This window comes from Pithys albifrons, chromosome 6 (assembly GCF_047495875.1).
Source record: "Pithys albifrons albifrons isolate INPA30051 chromosome 6, PitAlb_v1, whole genome shotgun sequence".
NCBI classification, from domain to species: Eukaryota; Metazoa; Chordata; class Aves; order Passeriformes; family Thamnophilidae; genus Pithys; species Pithys albifrons.
In genome coordinates this window covers 11,349,779-11,366,781 of record NC_092463.1, presented here as the reverse complement: position 1 = coordinate 11,366,781, position 17,003 = coordinate 11,349,779, and the positions used below count along the sequence as shown (strand labels likewise).

Here is a 17,003-nt window from a genome sequence, read left to right as displayed (position 1 = left end):
TGCATTGTGTTGCCTTACTCTGATGCACAGTCCGCGTCGCAAACAGCGGCGAGCGCTCGGTCTGCCCGTACTTTGGTTGCCCATTTAGCCAGGGCGGGGCTGAATCCGCCGCTCCCGCCCGTCCCTCCGCCCCCAGCAGCTCTCCCGGCCGCGTGCGGGTTTTCCCGGCAGGAGCCTCATGTGCCGAGGGAAGGGAAAGCGGTGCCGCTGCCCCTTTTGTTCCGTCGCTCGCCCCCTCCCGCTCCCGGGGCGCTGCCGGCGGCGGGGCAGCCGCTCGCTGCCGGGACAGCCCGGGGAACCTCCGGCCGTGGGACGCGGCCGCCCCCGGGAGGGATCCCTGATCCTCGATCCCCGCCGGCTCCTCCTCCGCGGCCGCGTGGGGACCGGGCGCGCCGCTGGGAATGGGGGCGCGGATCTGTTGCTCGGCCGAACCCTGAGCTCAGCACAGGAGAGCGAACTCGGAGTTCCTTAGCGGACCTCGGGCGCGGCCCGGAGCGGGGGCGGCAGCGGCTCCTGGGCGCCGTGCCAGCCCCCCGGAGGACAGTCCTGCCCCGGGACAGCGCCCTGCGGTGGGGCTGCACCGCCGCGCCCCTCCGTGCGGAGCCGCTTCCCGGCGGGCGGCCCTGCCCTGGGGGCAGCGGCAGCGCCCCCGGCCCCGTCCCGCAACCTCGGCACCGCTCCGGCCCGGCCGCCCCCTCCGCCCCTCTCAGGCCGCTCCCGGCCGCCGGGACGCCGCTGCCTCGGTGGGCTGCGGGTGCCGGCATGAGCCGTCCCGGACAAACACACGGACCCAGACCGGGCCGGGCTGCCCCGAGCTTTGTACGGCATCCCATTCAAACCACGCCGTAACCTTCCGCCGCGGGGGGAGGCGGTGTAGGGGGGTAAAGTAGTCCCTCGCCACGCTCCTCACGGAGCTGAGTGCGCGGCGGGGCCGGGCCGGGGGAGCCGCCGAGGAGCGGCCGCCCAGCGAAGACTGCGGGCCCGCCTCTGTCCCGCTCGCTCGGAGCACAGGAGCGGGGAGCAGGAGGTATCGCTGGGCGGAGAGATCACGGCTCCCGCACACGCACGGCCCAGCGAACGGAAGCGCCGAGCTGCCGCGATGGACAGGCGGCGGCGGCCAATGGGCGGGCGGGATGGCCTCCCAAAATGTAGGTTCAGCCAATGGGAGCGGGCGGAGGCGGGGCGGGCCGCGGGCAGCAGCGCAGGTTGAACGGAGTCCCAGCGCAGGGCTGGGATGAGCCTCAAAGTTCGGGGCGATCGCGGTGGGGGATGTAGCAGCGCCGCCACCGCCGCGCACCGGCCCGGCCCGCCCCGGCTCCCGCCCGCCCTTGGCGCCTCCCACAGCCCCCCCCCCCGCAGTTTTTAAACTCTGATCCCCCCCCCCCTTCCCTTCTTCTCCACACCCCCCCCCTCCCCTTCCTCCCCTAAATGCCAGCCATGATCGAGAAGGGCCCGGAGGTCTCGGGGAAACGGCGGGGCAGGAACCACAACGCCGCCGGGGCGAATAATAACAACAACGGCGGCAGTAAAAGTTTATCCGCCGCCCCCAACGGCAACAGCAGCGGGAACTCCTGGGAGGAGGGGAGCTCGGGGTCCTCCAGCGATGAGGAGCACGGTGAGGAGCGGGAGGGGGGGTGGTTTTTTTGGGGGGGTGGGTGCAGGGGCCGCCTGGGCCCACGCGGATAACGCCTCTCCCTCTGCCTCCCTCAGCTGGCGGCGGAATGAGGGTCGGGCCGCAGTACCAGGCGGTGGTCCCTGATTTCGACCCCGGTAAGTCTTTATTACATTTTATGGGGGGCAACTCCTCCCCCTCATCCAGTGCTCTGGACCCCTCCCGAGGAGCGGAGCCCTGGAGGGCGGTGGGGAGGGTACCCGGGGCTCCGCTCCTCGGGAGGGGTCCAGAAATAATCCTTTTAATTCTAGTCTCAAACACCCGGAGCAAGAACAAGGACCCCCCCCTTCCTCCCCCCTTCCCCAGCGCACACGGTTGATAAAAGAAGTCTCGATGCTTTCCAGAGGGCGCTTTGCAGGCAGGGAGGAACAGGGAAGCTGGCAGGGCTGGAGGAGGCAGGAGATGGCAGTTGGGTGGGTTTTTTTTCTTCTTCTTCTTTCTTTCTTTCTTCCCTCCTGCCTTTTTTTCTGTTTTTTTCTCTTTCCTTTTTTTTTTTTTTTGTTCTATCCTCTCCTGAACTCGTGTTTCTGTGGTCTCAGTGATAGGGGTGGAACTAGAAGACATCAAGTTACAAATATAATTTTTTTCGAATGTATTTAGAAGTGACTTGAGTCTGTATTTTAATTATCTCTCTTCTTAAGAAGCTGCTCGACCCCCTCCTCCAAAAAAATTATTGTTTCACGTTCCAGCTATTCCGCTGCGGTTCTTTGTAAGCTAATTTAAAGTGGTATGGAAGCAAATTTTGAGCAAACAAAGGAATTGGGGCTGTGCTGAAAGGCAGGTGCTGGAAGCACGTTAGTACTGATGTATCCCCGTGAATAAAAAGACAGGCTGTTGACCTCCTTAGTTTGAAATCTAAGCTTTTTTTTTTTTTTTTTTTTTGGTATTGTTCCTTTGTAAGTAGAGGCTGAAGCGAAAACCCTCCTCCAGTCTGGAGATACTGGCGCTTGGAGTTGTCCCTTTGCCCAGCCCAAACTTAATTGAATCCTCTGTACCTCTTGCCTTAAAACAAAAAGATTAGTGTGGAAAGCCACGGTGTCTTCTTATCGAATAATCCTGAGAGTTGCTATTGTATGGGTTCGGGAAAAAGGTTTCTTGTGGGTGATCCTCAGACTGTGCACCAATGTTGGATACCTTTTTTATTATTAAATATGTTTGTTCTTAACTGTTCATGTCTCAGGGTGGGGGAAGGGTGAACAGGATTTTTTTTTCTTAAGTTCAGTATTACTTGTATTTATTTACAGTATAATTTTTCCCCATCCCTTCCCCCATTCGTTTTCTTGACAAAATAACATACAAGGTCTTGGCACATGGGAGCTCCATTTCTTGGTTGACCAGGAGGAAAAAGGGGGCGGGCAGGGGAGGGTGGGGGGAGGAGGAGGAGAACTGGGGGAGGAGGGAGGGGGAGCTGTTAGTTAGGCAGCAGTTGACACTGGTTTTCAATCTGTAGGTCAAACGCAACATTTCTGTAACATAACGTGCATCACACTGGCCATCGGCCACATATCACAAACAATACTTGGGCTTTTCGGTCATCCTGGAGAATTATGCTCTTTTGTGCAATTCATTTCTCTTAATATAATAGATGGAGGGGAAAAAACCCTGCAAGCCCCTTCCTCAGTTCTGTGCTCAGCTGCACATTGTTCTGGTTTAAACTTAGAGACATACAGTGACCTATACAGAGGTGATTGCTTCATGTGCTGTGTTGAGTGGGAGGGAGGGGGAAGTATGTGATGTGAAGAAACAAATTTTTTTCTGAGTAATATGTACCCTAACACAGAATCAGCAGACACTTGTGTTTGAGTACCCAGTGTAATACAGCAAGCTCAAAGTAGGTTCAGCTGAAGTAAATGACCAGTCTTCTGATGACCTGAATGGACATCAGATCCTCTTGTACTGGTATCTATTTTTTTCCCGTTTCTTAAAAGTATATTTGCTAGTTAAGAAGTTTGGGGTGAACTTTTGTGTGCTTGTGTACTGAAGAGTTGATTTGCTGGCTTGTGGAATTACCCAGGAATGATTTTGCAATGCCAGGTTGTTCCCTGAATTTTGTCATCTCTTCTTCGTCCTAAAGGCTACATTGTGTTCATCTGTTAATGTGTGTTTGGTTTCTCTCTTAAAGAAAGAAAACCCTAAATAAGCTAACATGCTGTGCAAAGCCTGTTTGACTGACACTGTTACATTGTCCTGTCTCGCTGGTAATTTCCAAAGTCAGATCCATGGAATGTTGTTGTAAGAGTGCACAGGCTGTGTCTATTTCTCACTAGAAATTTTAGGGCCTGGTTGACCAAAGCATCCCAAGACTTTTGAAGATTGATTGTTCTTGAGTTGTGGAGGCTTTCACCTTCAGGTTATCTGGCTGGGAAAATGTGGTGTGCTCATGCCTCTCTAGCTGTGTCTGAGGAGAAAATAACACAGACCAGGCCTTGTGTGTATTTCTTTTTTTAAAACTTAATATTCAGCTTTACTTTGGGTTTGGCTGAGGTGCATCTGTAACTGCTGGTTCTGACGTGGGTGTTCCTCTGTCCCCATGCAGAGGGACAGAGAAAGCATTTAATGTTGTTTCACTTCTCAGCCACATGTGAGCTGCTGCAAAGAGCAATGAAATTAGGAAAGCTTTTCTGAAATCCTTTTCTGTGAAGTTACATGAGAAAAGAGAGGTAGAGCAAGGCAGGCTGTTGATCTGGGTTTCATGAGTGAAATAGCCAGATAAGAGCAAAAAAGTACTATGTAGTATGGCCTGAAAGTGGAGTGTGTTCTCAGTGATTGCTTAAGTTTAGAGTTAGCATGGAGAAGGATGGAAAGTGCTTGTCTTTCTCTTGTTTGAGCAGGGTAAGAGGAAAATGGTCAAGTGTTGGACTTCTTTGTTTTTGCTTTATCCTTGGAACCAGAAAATGACAAATTCACATTCTGGATTAAAATGCCTTGGTGTGAGTTTTTATTATTCCTTGTGGCTAAAACTTGCTGTGGCAGTGGCTTGATGTGATTCTTTGACTGTAAAAATGCTTGTGGCTGGAATGCTCTCTAAGAGGTGGTTCTTACTTGCAGCTCCCTTAGTAAATGTCTTTACAGTGGTAAGGCCTATTCCATGTGCTGGCAGAGCCTGTAGGTTCTTTGCCAAAGTTAATGTTGCTGTCTTTTTTACCTATCCAAGTTTCTCCTTACTTTGGGAGAGTAAATTCTGACTGCATTGATCCCATGTCTTCTGGTCTCTCAAAAACTTACACCTTTATTACTATTCTTACAATACTTACACCTCTGTTATTATTTGTATAATAAGAATAGCTGTGATGTAAAGACAGGGCTTTTGTAGAGGCAATGTGTATATTAAACAAGCCAATTCAACTTGAGAGAAGATCAGGCAAAACTTTTTGGGCTGAAAATCCCATGCTCACTAAACTCAGTAAAACTTGCACTTCTGCTGTGTTTCACTGTTTGGCCTTGAGTTCACATATGTGATGTGAAAAATTGTTGTTTTGTCTGCTATTTCTTTTCTTTTTAGAGCTCAGAGTCAAATACTTGCCAGCCGAAAATTCTGTGTGTTAAACAAAGGCTGATATTGGTAGGTCAGCATTTCTTGGGAGTTCTGAAACTGAGACACAGAAGGTTTTGAAGGGGGAAAACTATTATGATTCTTTTAATCCATACAAATGAAACCCACATGTCCTGTTAATGGAAAAACTCAGTGAAAGGAAACATTGTATATCCTAAAGCTAAAAAAATATCTTTTGTATAGGGAAGCTCTGATATTGTTGTACTTGGCCGTTTTATTTGTTGCTTATTAATTTATGCTATTGAAACACTGAAAATAGGAGGAAGAAAGCATTAGTGAGCACTTGAACACAGCCAGTAAATTTAACTAAAGATTAAAGCTGCCATAATTTTGAGGAGTGTTAAGTAATTCCCTTAAGAGAACAGTTACTCCTAAATTTTCACTTGTGTTGAAGGAAGATCAGCTTTTTTTCCTCAGTTGTAGCATTACAACTTCACATTTCCTTATTTGTTGCAATAGCAGTAAAAATACGTGCCACATCTCATATCTTTGGACATGGGTTGTGTGGGTCATTTTTGGAAAGCATCTTCTGGGTCTCTTTCCAGTGGAAATAGATGAGGAGAAGCAGGTTTGACTCAACAACATCTTGTAGAAATGCAAATTTGGGATGTGTGTCAGTTGGGAGACTTCAATCCCTCGTTTGCCATGCTGCTGTTTTCCCACTTTTTTGTACTTGTTGTTGTACCATAAGAATTAAAGTAAATTGGTGAAAGGAAGTACTCTGTAGTGCTTTCACCTCTCAGTTCAGGAAAGCTCACTGGAAGGTGCTCACTGCCAGAAGGTCACTAATCCTTGAGGAGCTCATGTTTGGGTGCTCACTGTTAGCTGTACTCTGTGTGCTCCTGGACCAACAGTGGATATTCCAGGCCTTTCATGGCCAAGACTGTGTTGTTTCAGGGTTACCAAAAAATGAAGGGGAAAAAAAAAGGAAACCAGCAACCCTTTTCAATGTAGTGAGAAACTCTGTCAGTGCAGTTGTGTCAAAGAAGGGTTAAAAGAACCCCTTCAACATAGTCTTCTGTCTCTGATGTGGAGTGCTTGATCACTGTGGGGAAGTGGTGGCATGGCCATGTCCTACAGGAGGAAGCTCATCCATCCATCCATCCATCCATCCATCCATCCATCCATCCATCCATCCATCCATCCATCCATCCATCCATCCATCCATCTCTGGATGTTAAAATGTGCCCTTGCTCTGCCTATTTAGGATGAAAAGTTGAAAGCTATAGTACTGGGACAGTCCCCTGGGTGGCTGATTCCCCTGGAGTTGTTGTATTGCTCTGGTGGTTACAAAGGCCATGTTTTGTTAGGTTGTATCATCAGCTACTTCACGGGGTTCTGGGCAGAAGCACCTGTTGGCCTAAGCCATTGGCACTGTAGCCCTTTAACAAGGGGTTTTTAAAATCCACCTTATGACTTCCTCTTGACAAGTCCAGCAGCTTATTCTGTTTTCAGCTAGTCCTGTTCCTCACAGTCCTAATAGTTTGTGAATAGTCTGAGTACCCAATGGCTGTAAGAGAAAATGATGTTTATTTGAATAGACTCAGAAAGGGAATGAGAGGGAAAAAAAGTGCTTTTCAGGTAAGACTTTGGGATTTCCATGTAAGTGAGTGGAAGAGTCAAAACCAAACTCCTGAAACTGGAAATACTGGTATCCTGGAAAGCTATCTCATCTCCTCAAATGACTGTGCTTTAAACACAACAGGCAGGAACTCCCTTAGTGCAACAGTCCCTTTGGAAAAGAAGGAAGAGTTATGAGGATGTTTGATCTAATCAGAAATACCAAACCATAACATACTAATGCCTAATGTGCTTGGGCTGACAGAGGCTGCCTGGTGTCTTTGGTAAGCTCATGTGCACCTCGAGTCTTTCCCTGTTGTTTGAGATATGCGTCATCCCCAACAAGAGTGTGTTTTCAAAATTAGGTGGTGGAAAATCCTGCAGGATTTCTCTTAAACTGGTGGGAGAGGAGGAGTTTTCCCCCCGAGCTGTAGTCTGCTCAGCCCCATACTTCCTCATGGACTATATTTGTCTTGCTGTCCTTCCCAGAGGTCGCAGCCTCTCTGTATGTGCTGCTGGGAAGGTTCTCAACAGGCACTCCACTGGAAGCTGTTGCCAAACCCTTGGTTCTTCATCTTAACCCCATAGGCATTTTGGTACAGTTGAAGGGGTTTCTCAAGGTCAGGCTGGTCCCCAGCAGCCTTGGGGAAGGGGGAAGGTGACTCCTGCTGCCTCCTTACTGTGCTGGCAACTGTGCTGGTGTGTGGGTGAGTCTGTCTCATCTCGTTCTGTCAGTGGCACGTGCTGCTGGTCCAGTCACCGTGGCAGGAGGGGGTGCGCTCCCGCTACTACGTTAGGAGAGCGGAGCTGACATGGAGATGCTGACACTTCAGCTCATTCTCTGTTTTTCAAATCCACCCTGGAGAAAAAGAAGAGTACTGCTCAAGTTGGAAACTTTATTATCCATATCCCTGGCACCTCAGCAGGAGTATAGCTGTTGATTTGGTGCCGTATCTTTTTTCCCTCTGGGCTGCTCACCTGAGGGATACCATTTTTAAGCCTATGTTATTCTGTAGTCAGCTTTCACCCAGCCTGTTCACTCATGGTCTGAAGGGATGCAGAGGCTGCTGGTGGTGAGCACAGCTCCCACTCCAGCATATTTCAAGGCATGGCTTTGGAGCTTCTCATTATTCAAATAGTACCAAGAACATCCTTCTCAAACCTTAATGCTGTAGTAAACAAACAAGTCTTGATGTAGCCAAAGCCTGTGGCTTCCTTCCCTGCCTGGCACATGCAGTGTTTGTATGTGGAGGTAATAGCTGTCTCATGTACTGACAAATGTATTAATGGCTGGACTGGAATTAATACTAGGTAGAGTGACTGCTTTGTTTTTCATAGCTGGTTCCTGCTGCTTAATGAGGTGCTCTTAAAACTCTTGTTTTCAGTCCTGGTTAGGTCTGTGACTTGGCCAAGTGAAGGCTTAGAGCTCCCTGTGATTAGTCATTATAATTAGCTCGGAAATCTTTGCCTGTGTGATCAAGGCACACTGTATAATGCGGCTTATAGTGTGCTCTAGTCCTGTCACATACCTTCAGAGTATAGATGGCAATGCTTTGTTGGACATCTGGATGTGTTTGACTGTGTTGTAAATTTAATATGTAATTTTTTAATATGTGCCAGGCATATATGCCAGGCATATGTCTGAAGTAACTGGCTCCTCAGACACTTGTGGTTAGTGCCAGTGCCTGCTTGCCTCACACAGGACAGTTTCTGGTTGTGGCCAAGGCTTACCATACCCATTCCAAGTGTAGGTAAGATTGAGATAGGGTGACTTGTAGCTGATTGAGTCTAGTGACACAATTAAAAAGAAAATTTTGGTGTAGTTAGAGCATGCCCCATTCCTAGGAAGTCTGTACCTCTTTCTGCACTGGATGACCTTGTCTTCTGGGGCTTTGACTTGACACTGTAACAAGATGAGCAATCAATCCCACATTAAGTGTTTAAACTTGAAACAGCAGTTTGAAATTCAGTTCTTAAAAATATAAAGTTGATTTGTAAACTAAACTTGATCTTAATACTTTTTAAGAAATGCTGGATAAGGTGTCTCTTTCTTTAAACTTTAGAAGCTTTTAATTTATTGTTCCATATGAAACTTTTGACGACTTGGTGCTCTTTGAAAGTGCAAGAGGATGTGTTCAGCCTTAGTGAAGGCAGTGAAAGTTTCTCCAGCATATTGGAGAACTGGGCTGCTTTTGTGGTCCTTGCACTGTTTGTTTTGAAATGCAACAGATTGTGATGGGATTGCCTTTAAGTATTGTAGGTCAAATTCAATAAATTTACTTCTCTTGTAAGGTTTCGAGGTGAAAGAAGTGAATTTAACCTACCTTTCCCAGTATTTTCAGTAATTCAGCTCTATGCAGCAACTTGCTCTTTGAACTTCATAAAGGAAGTATTGGTAAATGTTGCCTCTCTGGGGGGAGGAGGCTGCAGCAGTGTGATAAAATTGCAAAAATCCCCTTCTGGGAGGAAATTCTAATGTATGCTTCCCCCTTCAGCCTTGTCCTTGTATCATGCAGGTGTGTCTAGGGGACATCAGTAGGGTCTCAAGGTACTTTGTGTGTGCAGCCAGGTGTGTCTCTAGAAAAATATCCCCCTGGCCCATTACAGGCAGGAGTTCAGGGTTGTGACATTTTGGCCTTAAAGTTATTTTGTCTTCCTTGCTGCCTCCCTTATCTCTGTACTCTTCACCTGAGTGGATTTTACAAAACCTGAGAGAGCCAACACTTGTTTTTGCAGTGCTGTTTTCTAATTAGAGGGGTCTAACCACGTGGCTGTCCATTGCAGCTTTTCAGTTCTGCTGTCTGTGATAACCTGTCATGATCACCTGTGAATGTACTTTCAGATGACTGGATGTCTTACCAAGTTGGGCTTTAGGTCATATAGAGACTTTGATTTGAAAGTTTGGTATTGAGTATAACTTTTAGCATACATGACCTTGAACTGATGTCCTTCTAGGCTTTATAACCCTGGTGTGAATGCACAATGTAACAAATGTGTAATTGTAGTTGTGGCTTCTGGGTTTGGAAATCCCTAAAGAAGAATCCACACAAACAAGGCTTGCACGCAGGGGTGCAGTGCCTGCCCTCCCTTTTAACTGGTCCCTCGGGAGGGCACAGAGAGATTCTAGTAACACTGGGGGATTGGGGATGTGTAAAAACTAAGAAAAGCCTTTCTTGAGTAGGAAATTATCTTCCCTTCAGAAGAACTAAAGTGTCAGGACTAGAAAAATCTGGTCTACATTAGAGCATTGCTTTTGAAACAGCTTTTTACTTGTGGTGTGCATGGAAATGTGGAGTTTTTTCTCTTCCCTCTGACTTCCCACCTTTGGGTGCCTAAACTCATTCCTCTGTTCCCCCCAGTAACATTGGTTTGAGTTTGGGCTGCGTGAGTGGGGACAGGGGGGCATTTTTCAGCCACTCCCTGCCCTGTGTTGAGAGCTTGCTACTCCGTGTAGCTGGCGCTGTTGGCTGGACTTGCGCATGGTTTGCATTTAGGTTGCTGACAGCTGTGTGAGAAGCTAAAAGTGCCGCATCTGTAACCCAAGCTTTTTTGTTCCAAACAGTGTAAAATGATCAGCAGATACCAGTGTGCACATCTATGCCTATGGCTAACATCCCTCCATCCTTAGGAGGGAGCTGGTGTGGGTGCTTTGGGGAGGAGTAAAGGGCTGTAAAGGCAGGCAGGCATACCAGGTGTAGTACTTTCTTGGTATTGTTTTCTGTCTGGGAATCTTAAAGATGTCCCTCCTGGGACCCTTGTGCTGATTTGTGCAGCTGCCACCACACTGTTCATGACAGTAGCCATGGGAACACAAGTAGGATGATACAAGTTTAAAACTCTAACTTGTTGCTAGGCAGACCCAGCTCAGTGTGTGGATTAAGTAGTCTTAACAACAAAAAACCTCACTGTAGATATTTACTTTTGTGAGGGAAGACAACTTGGCTGGCCCCAAATTCTGAGTCTTTGTCTTTAGGCTGGCAGAATGAAACCAGCCCCAAAAGAGTCACCAGCCAACCTTGGGGGAAAATCCCTCTTGCATATCTGATTCATGAACACGTGGTGTCTGGGGGGTGGGAGTTTCAGCAGGTAGGTTTGGAAACAACCTTTTCTAAAAAAACAGGTGCTGCTAGTAAAGTGATGTGCCCCTCAATGCAAAATGGTTGTGCCACTCAGACTAAAAGTTTTAGCCTGCATTAAAATAGATACTGCTCAAAGTGACATACACTCTAAACAAAGGTCACGGGCTTAAAATATCACAAGATCCCTTCTAAACTCTGGCTGTAAAAACTTAAAATTATGACGAAGGCAAGGTAAACACCTTCAAAAGTTGCACTGCTTTTGCCTACTCTTGGTGTGGCTGCTAAGGTGTGCTGGATGAACTGGTGTAGGTGTTTTAACTTGTTGATAAGTCGCTTTGTCCCAAGCTTGTGTTCTGGCAGTTGGTGCTCAAGAAACAAGGGCAGCCCGTTCCCTCATGTTGTTTTTGTTGTTGATGCCTGACAAGAGATGTGTGGCAAATTATAGGAGCTGGAAGGGAACTAGACTCCCAAACTTTTAAGGGAGGGATGGGCCCGGTTTGCTTCTTGAGGGCTGAGCTCCAGAGTGCCTTTGTCCCTGCAGCCTTTGCTTCCTGTGTCACAGCAGTGATCAGTTATGCTCTGGCCACTCGTTTAATCAGATCTTTTTTATTTTATAAACATTTGCTGTGCAGTAACTGTCATTCCTGTTGTAATAAGGCCATTTATAGAGATGCTCCCAATTACCACCTGCTCTTTTTCTTTCTAAGCAAAATACACTCTTACCTAACTTAACCTCCCACAGAAACTGCTTTGAAGTTGTTTTCTCTTTGCACTGTGGCTCACTGCTATCTGTTTTCCCTCTGACCACCCTAACAAACTGCAGTTGTCCCTGCTTGTCCTTTCAAAAATTACCTACTTCTGGGGAGAAAGCCTAATTGCTTGGTTTGCCCCAAATGTTTTTGTAGTCAACTCTTAACAAGAAAAGATTTTTTTTCCTGTAGTATGGCTCAGCCCTTTTTTTATTTCCTAAGTTGCTGTTTGTGGTTCTCCCACTTTCATTAGAGTTTTGGTACAGTTTCTACATCCTATCTGTCCACGCTCTTACGAAACCAGGCCTGCTTGGATTTCTATGCTCCTGAGCCCTCTTTTTTAGTACTTTGTCCCTCCACAAGAGACACCTGTGTCTGAACTTCATTGTAGTTGTTGTCTCAAGTTCCCTCTCGTGTTGGAAGAAAGTAGTCATGATTTTCACTTTGCTACAATTTTACTCTAAAAGAGCAGAAAATGTATCAGAACTCTGTCCCTTAAACTCTTTTACAACTTGCATACCTCTCAGGATACGGTGTTTGCCTGCTCTTCAGCATTTTTGTAGCAGTAATGTTTTTGTCTTTTCAGGCTCTTTAAGGCCTTTTTTTCTTTTGCATCACTGAAGAATTTCTGCCTCAGCTTCTCTTATGGAGCCCTCAAGGTGCTGCTTGCTCTTGTAGGAGCTGTTGTTCCCCCCACTTCAGCTGGTAGAGCGTGTCTCTCTGGACAGTAGTGTTACTCTTCTGACCTGTTGCTGCTGTGAGCAAACAGATGTTGAGAAAGGTGAGAGAGCTGATCTTCCCTGCAGCCAGGGCTAACCTGGGAATAGGCTGAATGCTTGTCTGGAACCTCTATCCGGCCCATGCCTGCTGGGCACTGAGACTGAGTTGCTGAGAGTAGCTCTGAAGTCTCTCCTGTGAATTTGGAGAGGATAGAGGGGAGGTCTCCTTGCCTGTTTTGTGAATAAAGCAAACCTTGAGTTTGCTGCTGACTTAAATCTGCAAACAGTGAGCTTTGATGCAGTGAGGACATGCAAGTGCTCTGAAGAGCTTTTTGCTGTAGTCTCAGCTTTGGGCTCATTGCTGTGTGTGCTGAGGGGAGCTGGGAGGGGGTACAGCTGGATCTCATCTGAAGCTCTCATCCCTTCTCTTCTCCTGTTAAACTTTACACAACTATCAAACCTGGGAGAGGGACTTCCTGGTGGGACTTTGGTGGCAAGGGGGTGATTTTTCAGAGCTGTTCTCTGGATTTCAGCCCAAGAGCTGAGTTGCTTGGCAAATTGTTCCCTCCTGTGTGTACTGGCTCTGAGAAGTGGGTCTGCTCTCTGGGAAACTGCTGCATTGTGTTCTAGCTCTTTCCTGTGGGTTTGTAGTCCTCTTGGTTTGGTTCTTAAGATAATTTCCCCTGAGATTTGCTTGGGATTGTGAGTGCATGGGGTCAGTTTCTTTTCTTGGGCAATTTCAGGTGAAACAGCAAGCTGTCCTCCACATGCAGGTCAGGCACAGTCCTTGTGGTGCAAACAGGGCAGGCACAAATCCAACCATCCTGCCAGCAGGCTGAAAATTGGCACGGGTTTAGTAGTGTACTTGTAGATTCGGGTGAAAAATGACTTTTTCTACTGGAGCAGAAGCAAAGGTGATTGAAATTGGGAGATCTTGCAGTTTGCTCTGGTGAAGCTGGTGACTGAGGAACATCCATGTGCTGGTCCAGTGTGGAAATGGGCAGCATTTGTTTTCCCTGATGGTCTGAGTCCAGATGCTGCTGGTTTGAAAGGGTGGATGTAGATTGAGAAGGCCTTTATAAATGTTGAAGCTGTTTAAAGTGTGTGTGCGAGTAGTTACATCAGGCAGATTGATGTCTTCTGTTGTACTCACCTTGCTGAAGTTATTTTGAAGGAGGGAGGAGAAATAAAGACAGAACCTCTTAAACCCCAAATAATATTTGCAGAGATCATAAAAACAAACAAATGAGGTGTTGGGGAATTGGGCTTGGAAGCAGTCCCTATTGCTCTGAAGCGTGCTGGAAAGGGGGCTGTTTCATGCCCCCTTACCTGAGCCCGTGTGAAAGAGGCTCTGGGAGCAGACACCAGGCTCCTCTTGGAACCAGCCATCTCCAGCTCAGTTCCATGGAATGCTGCCCTGTCTGGTTATTGGTCACTGCTGTGGCTGCTCTGTTGTCCACAGCAGTACCTCTGTAGCAGCAGCTTGTCCTTTTGTTTCAGCTCAAGAGAAGGAAACTACTGGGTGCAGAAATTATTTCAGTGTCTGCTGGTGAGGAGGTGGGAGGAGATACAGTCGGGGCTCTGAGAGAGTTTGGTATGGGAAACCTTCCCAGTGACTATGTAGCACCTATATTAATACAGGCAGCAGATCTAATTCCTGCTGCCAGGGCTGGGACAAAGCTTAGAGCAGGTGTGCACCCAGAGCTTGCTTAAGTTGAATAGATGCCTGCTGAAATGTTTATCAAACATGAGAATAAAAGGAAAAAGGTTGTATTTATCCTTTTTGTGATGATGCATTTTAAAAATAGCTTAGGTTTCTCAAGTCAGCAGCAGTTACAACTGGGGTTTGAAAAATGGCCTTGACACTTGCCAGCCACAGTGGAAACACCTGTGCCACACCACGCCCTGCAGCAGGAAGGGATAACATGGCTGGGTGCAGCTCGTGTGCTGTGGTGTTTGTTGGCTGTTGCAGCGGGGCTGTCCTTGTGTGCTATGGTTGCCTTCACTCTTACTGCTACTCTTCTTGCACTTTCATCAGTAGAAAGAATTTGGCTGGGTACTGATATTCACTGCTGTAGAAGTGATTCTGAGCCTCTGGAGTAGAAAAGAAGGCATCTAGTTAGTCTTAGCTCAGGTTTAGCCCTATGGCATGCAGTTGAGGCACTGATGCTGCATCCAAACTAAGGAAGACACTACTGCACTAATGTGCTAATTTTATACTCTTACTTGGCAGGTTGCCTTTGTAATCAAAGGGCTGGAAATTTTTCACTTTGAACAAAATGTTCTAAGTAGCTGTGCTCTAGGTGGAAACGAATTTGATAGGGGATACTGCCTTCAAAAGAAATCCATCTTTCCATATCTTTCTGGGCATAATCATTCTAAGTAAAATTTGATTTCCTAACTAAGTGAAGCCGTAGCCAAGACCTGAGTAAGGCTTACCTGTCTTAGCAGTCTCTGCATCTCATGGGAATGGGGAGAAGTGAATGTTTTCAGAAAGTACATGGAAGCTTTAGGAATGACAGTTGCAACGAATTTCAACAGAACTATCCTGTTGAATGTAATTTTCTCCCTGTTTTGGTAATAACTTTTTTGTGGGCTTGATGGAGAACATGCCCAAAATACAAAAGCATTTTTGAGGAAGTTTAAAAGAGAATTTTGTGGTGAGTTGTACAGTATTTGATACATGGAGATTATGTATTAGGGAGTAAATACCTGATTCTTACCAATAGTGGGAAGTAATTAGAAGCATCTTTTGATGCCCTTGGGTTTTTTGACCCCTTTTTTTTAGACAATCAGTGAGCACTTAGAGAACATACGTATTCAGACTTACTTAGTTTTTCCAACAAAAATGTCCACAGAAGCAGAACAATCACAGAGCAGTCATATATTTCTAAAGTGGTTTGAAATGAAATGTTAACTCAAAGGCCATGTTATGATACTGAAGAGCTTAAAACAAATGGCAGAATTGCTTTCAGGCTGTATGAAATATGCCTCTCTCTTGCCTTTGATATCTTTTTGAAAAGTAGCTTCCAGTGTTCATTAATCTAATACAGAAATTTTCATACACTATTTTCTAATGAGTCTAACATTTCTCCTTCTGCAATACTGTAATGAGAGCTGGCTGCTAAACTTTGCTGCTTTGAGTTTAAGATGAAACAAAACTCTGTGTACCATATGTTAAAAGGACAAGCTGACTTGACAACAAGAATGTGTTTTATCTTCTGCGTTTTGGCAAGACACTGTAGTCTTGGAAGGCAACTGTAAGGAGAGAGGAATCAGTGAGGATTCAAGAATGATGTGAGAAGGACTTGGGAGGTCAGCAGAGCTGGAAGCTGAGTGTCATAGATGGGAGGCGGGGAATAGGAAGAAAACCAACCAAGAACAGCTAGAAAGTGGCAGTGGGCAAAATCTTAACCAAAAAAATCTCATGCTTTTAGTGTCCTTTTCTAAAGATACTTGGCTAGTCTTTCTGTTGTTTTGCCATTTGATGAATTAAACATATAGTTATTAGTTCAAGTGAGTGCAAATCTTCTCTTCCTACGCTTTGGGGAATATGGTCTTGAATGGAATTCCTGAGACTGGGAGACAGCCAGACTGGTGGGGCAGTGGTGGAAGGGAAACTACATTCATGACAGTATCAAACTAGGCAAAGGCTGCTATGTCTGAGGGCCTGACACATCCACATTGAGCTGAGCTACTGCTTCTGCCCACAGCAGCTGTTCTTGTCTGTGTTAGGGGCTTACGTACGTGGCTGGGTACTGCTCTGGCATCCTGGGCAGATATGCAGCGTGGCTGGTGATGGGAGAGCCAGAGCAGGCCTGTCCTTCCTTTCTCTCCTCGGGATGCAGAGCTGTGGCTTTCTCTGCTCACATGCTCTCTGCCAGACCTGCAGCTGCTCAGGCCATTCAGCTCAAACTCCTCCTTGCTGTGACTTTTGTTCTACCCTTCGCAGAAGCAGCTTGCTTGGAAGTTGAGGACTTAACACAGGGGGATTCACGTTGTGTTCAGCACCTGCTGTTGTTGCTGTCACTTGCGATTTCCTGTGACCATCAGCAAAGTGTGATGTCACCACAGCACTGTTTACTTGGCCCTGCTGTGCTGGGCTTAGTCACCATGGAGCTGATGACTTGCTTACCATAACCTGCAATGAAGGTGTGTGTGGGATTGCAAGTGTGTGTTTGTGCTGTCCTGTGTCAGTGTATTTTACTCTACTGTTGGTTGTCCTGCTGCCCTTTGAAGCCAGGGAGCATCTCTTTGTGCTGCTCTCAGGGATTGGGGACTTCATGTATGATTATCTGACTGTATCAAGCTGCTGGAAGTGTGAGCGAACCAGTGAACTGCTGCTCTGGGGAATGTGCCCGAGCCAGATGCACCAAGAGCCAGGCTAGCTCTTGGCAGAATATTCATCTGAGTGTAGTTGCAAGGCATGTGCTCTGCAGGGTCTGAAGTCTGAATTCAACTCTGAGTGGTTTTTCTAAAGTCTTCTTACTTCTGTTCAGGCTCGAGCTTTGCCATACAGGTCTTGTTCCTCCATCTCTGTGTTTTACTCCATATATATTCTTGGATAGATACTTGTTTGAGTTAAGGGGCCCTTATGGCTTTCTCTCTTTCCACCTCATACCTCCCTTCTTTCCAGGCTCCTCCCTTCATCCCTGTGCCGCACAAAGCACC

The 17,003-nt window shown here is 46.8% G+C and overlaps 1 protein-coding gene across 1 annotated transcript in view; it reads left to right on the top strand.

The window, feature by feature from the left end:
• The first annotated feature begins 1,222 nt into the window (after window positions 1-1,222).
• RCOR1 (REST corepressor 1) overlaps window positions 1,223-17,003 on the top strand; it is a 91,037-nt gene continuing 75,256 nt past the window's right edge. Inside the window, exons 1-2 of the mRNA XM_071557479.1 lie at window positions 1,223-1,615; window positions 1,711-1,770. Of these exons, the coding sequence (XP_071413580.1) occupies window positions 1,429-1,615; window positions 1,711-1,770 (247 nt within the window). The 5' untranslated portion in view covers window positions 1,223-1,428. The remainder of the gene's footprint in view (window positions 1,616-1,710; window positions 1,771-17,003) is intronic.